At 34.4% G+C, this 4,232-nt stretch overlaps 1 protein-coding gene across 2 annotated transcripts; it reads left to right on the top strand.

Moving 5' to 3' along the window:
- Window positions 1-420: 420 nt before the first annotated feature.
- On the top strand, window positions 421-3,709 carry LOC104115545 (uncharacterized). Of its 2 annotated transcripts, XM_009626213.4 has the most exons (4): window positions 421-463; window positions 875-942; window positions 1,778-2,149; window positions 2,940-3,709. In XM_009626213.4, exons 1-4 carry the CDS (start codon window positions 436-438, stop codon window positions 3,561-3,563), a joined length of 1,092 nt encoding a protein of 363 aa, XP_009624508.1. In that variant the 5' UTR covers window positions 421-435; the 3' UTR covers window positions 3,564-3,709. The 2 variants fall into 2 exon arrangements, with proteins under 2 accessions (XP_009624508.1, XP_009624507.1); XM_009626212.4 differs by lacking the exon at window positions 421-463 and having other exon boundaries at window positions 486-942.
- The last annotated feature ends 523 nt before the right edge of the window (window positions 3,710-4,232 follow it).

Genomic DNA, 4,232 nt, shown 5'->3' with positions numbered 1-4,232 from the left:
CAGAAAATCGTGGAACTGGAGTATGATCTCGTGGATGGTGCTTGCTCATGCTTGAAGGTCTTTAAGCGATCGCCTTCACGCTTCAAGAGATAAGTATCGATTTTATGTTCGATTAAAATCTGTGATTATGTGTTGTCTATATTACATGCAAGTGATCCTGGCTATTTGCTTCCGCTATTTATACCTGTTTTTCATCAGCATTACGGTAGGTTATTTACATCCTACCCCTTTGGATACGACCTTCCTTTAATCATGAATACGAGATATTTTTTGCACTGACTGACGCTTTTTTTTTTCTTTCTTGTATCATATATTATTTCAACCAACAGTCAAACACAAAAAGAGGATATATAGGGAAAAAAAAAGAGAAACATAAACTCCAAACCAAACAGAGAAACAGAGAAATTCGTGCTGTCACGACATTTAGACAAAGAAATGCACGTTGGGGTGGTGGCTTCCCATGGTCGGTTGGTTGGTCCTCTGTATTTTTCAGTCTTAAACTTCAAATAACCAACTCTCCCTTGTAATCCAAGAGACTAATTAGTTTCCATTTCCTTTTTAATACTCACACTTCTCTTTTCTCTCTTTCATTCATCAAAATAATTACAATCTTTTCAATCTTCTTTTTGCTCTGATAATATTATTCAAATGAGGACTTTGTGTCCAAATTTGGATAGAGAAGATGGGCTTGAAACTGTACTTGAAGTTCCTATTCCTGAAGAAATGTTTGTTGATTCATATAAACATAAGTCATGGCAAAACATGAAATCTTGGATCAAATCTCATAGTATTAATACTGATCATAAATCAATTCATGCTTCGGTTTTTGGTGGTAGAAATGCTGAGATTCAACTCTTACTTGGTGTTGTTGCAGCTCCTTTGATTCCTCATCCTATTCGTTGTGATCACTCTGTCAATAAAAAGATCAATGATCATCCCATTGTAAGTTCTTTTACAATGCTCAAGTTTCTTTCTTCTTATTTTTTCTGTGCAGCTTTGACTACTACTCCCAATTTATGTGTACAGTTTGTATTACGAGAGTCAAAAGTACTTTTTTATTTTTTTTATATGCAAATTGTTAGTTTCCAAAAAAGGCAGTTCGGTACATAAGGTATCTCGCGTTCACGCAGAGTCCAGGAAGGGCCACACTCCAAAGAGTGTGATGTAGACAACTTACTCTAATACAAGTATTAATGGCTGCTTCTACGACTCGAATTCATGACTTATAAGTCACACAGAAACAACTTAGCTTTACCGTTGTTCCAAGGCTCCGTTTTCAAATACATATATTTTATTTAAAAAAGAAAACTTAAAGTTTCTATATTCAAATTCGCTGTAAAAATTAAAAGAATTGCATCACATAAATTCAGACTATATTTATTACCTCCCATCAATCCCGTCGACTCAAGGGTTAAGCTGATGGGAAGAAAATTAAAATGAAATTTACCATAATCGAGCCACTACTTAATTCTAGACAAAGAAATCCGGTCTAATTCACTAATTTGTCTATGGTGAAACTGAAATTTTTATATATGACATAGATTTCCATAAGAATCCTTGAAGTAATGTCGGTTGATAAAAATAATTCAGAGAAAAATCTAATAAAGAGAGCTACCTTCACCTATAGTAGGTTTTACACAGCGTGAATCTGATTTAATTAAGCCAATAAATTTGCAATCGTAGAACATCTATTTACTCATTGATACCTAATTTAATATGGATAGAGTTCTCGAGATAATTTCTTTGTTCATTTAATCAATGGTTGGTGCATGTACAGGAGGCTTCAATGGCAAAATATATAGTGCAACAATACATAGCTGCGGCAGGAGGAGAACATGCTCTGAATTCCATTGATAGTATGTACGCGATGGGGAAGGTGAAGATGGTGGCGTCCGAATTTATTGAAGGAGATGGTCTAGGATTGAACAATGGTAAGGTGATGAAAATTAAGAGCGCGAAAAACGGGCAAGGTGAAATGGGAGGATTTGTATTGTGGCAAAAAAGACCTGATCTTTGGAGCATAGAGTTAGTACTTTCAGGATGTAAAATTAGTGCTGGTAGTGATGGTAATGTGGCTTGGAGGCAAAGTCCATGGCATCATTCTCATGCGTCTCGTGGTCCTGCTCGGCCTCTTCGTCGTTCCTTACAGGTACTTTCTCGACGAGTATAACTTTTGTGCATTGACATTGTATAATAATGTTACGACAAAATTGTCTTGAAACCATTAAAACTTGCACCGGTTTATCGTTCCAGTAAAGAAACTTAGACTTTTCCATTTGACCAAACAAAAATAAAGTGAATGATTTGGTTAACTTGTCTTCGTGCCATCTTCCCATGTGGACCTAGGAATGGGATGCCATTTTTCCTAATCAATAAATTGATATGATAAGTGGTCCAATTGACCATTTTTGTAAATATGCAAACTTCATAGGAATTAGGAAAATTGGGTCAAGAAGTCAACATTTAATGTAGTTTGGAATTCTTCCTTGTTGAGGGGCCAGGTTGTGTAATCACACGACCCCTTCAAGTTGTTCTATAGGGCAAGTTGAAACAAAAACTAGAACTAACCAAAGAAAAGAAATGAAAAAAGCTAGCACTAGTGGAGCCTCTAAAATGAAAAAGAAAATAAAGAGAATAATTGTTGAATGAATATACTCTATATATGTGGATATTGATTAGTTTGAGATTAATTATATTAACAGGGTCTTGATCCAAAGTGTTAGGATCGAAATAATCAGGTGGCATGTGCAAGTTAGTAAAGCAAACTTTGAATGACGATAAATCAGACAGCAAAAGAGAAATATATCAAAAAAGATACAAATATTTAATGTGGTTTGGTCAATTGACCTATTAAAGAGACCGTACTTTTATTTACTTAATTACGTCTTCAACATCTGGCTATGTTGATACTGAATGGTTGAGCTTGATCATGTTAACAGGGTCTTGATCCAAAGTCTACTGCTGATTTATTCTTTAATTCTATTTGTGTTGGAGAAAAAGCTGTGAATACTGAAGACTGCTTTATATTAAAGCTTGAAGTAGATCCCTCAACACTAAAGGCAAGAAGCAGCAGCAATGTAGAAATTATAAGACATACTATTTGGGGCTATTTTAGCCAAAGAACGGGCCTTTTAATCCAACTTGAAGATATTCATCTTCTTAAACTAAAATCCCCTAAAAATGATGTCTTTTGGGAAACAACAATGGAATCATTTATTCAAGATTATCGAACAATCGATGGTGTTAACATTGCATATGCTGGTAAAACATCTGTTTCTTTATTCAGATTCGGCGAAAATTCAGAAGGTCATACTAGGACTAGAATGGAAGAAGTTTGGACAATTGAAGAAGTTGATTTTAATATAAAAGGACTTTCTTTGGATTGTTTTTTGCCACCTAGTGATTTGAATAAAGAAGATGAAGATTGTGGGGTTGTTATGAATCATAATATAACCAAGAATTCAAGGTTGGAATCCAAGAATCATGTCAATTCTCCTAAATTTGTGACCGGTGGTAAAGGTGCAGCCAAAATTGTGGCTATTGATGAAAATTCAGAAAACTAATATTGAGCCAAATGAAGATTTGTAAATTTAGCACACTTAAATTTTAATATTCTGTGGTTATTTTTGTACATAGAGAATCACAGGATATGTTATGTATAAAGTGTTCATATATACATACACATCTCATCTCAGTAACTTTTACTGAAGGTTTGGTTTGAGAGACACATAACTTTGTATATTGTAAAGAATTTTAACGCTATCATTACTATTTTATATGTGGTAGCAGATTACTTGCTTTATTTGCTAGTTACAAATTCCACTTATATTATAGATAAATATGTGTGACTCACCTTAGTATAAAAATTCATATGCACTGTCATTATATATTGATATTGAACTCTATTATATATATATAGAGAGTCTTGTGAAATGCCTTTGCCGTCTCCCCTTACCATAGGACACTTGTTTCTTAATACTTGCCTCGGTCTTTGAAACTTAGTATCTTTACATAAATAGCCGTTTCGATTTACTATTTACTTCTCCAGTTGATAAACATAGATTATACACTAACTCTACATACAAGCGTGCACAAACACATATATAGTTTAAGCGGTTATATATGAGACTATTTAGGTTACTACAACAACAAATGGGCCTAGAACAGAATCGGGTTCAGTGCTCCAAACTTTCCAGGTAAGTACTTTGTCCACATTCAACTCCAGCTGGGGC

This window comes from Nicotiana tomentosiformis, chromosome 5, assembly GCF_000390325.3.
Source record: "Nicotiana tomentosiformis chromosome 5, ASM39032v3, whole genome shotgun sequence".
NCBI lineage: Eukaryota > Viridiplantae > Streptophyta > Magnoliopsida > Solanales > Solanaceae > Nicotiana > Nicotiana tomentosiformis.
Note: the sequence above shows the minus strand (reverse complement) of the source record. Positions and strands in the feature narration are given on the sequence as shown.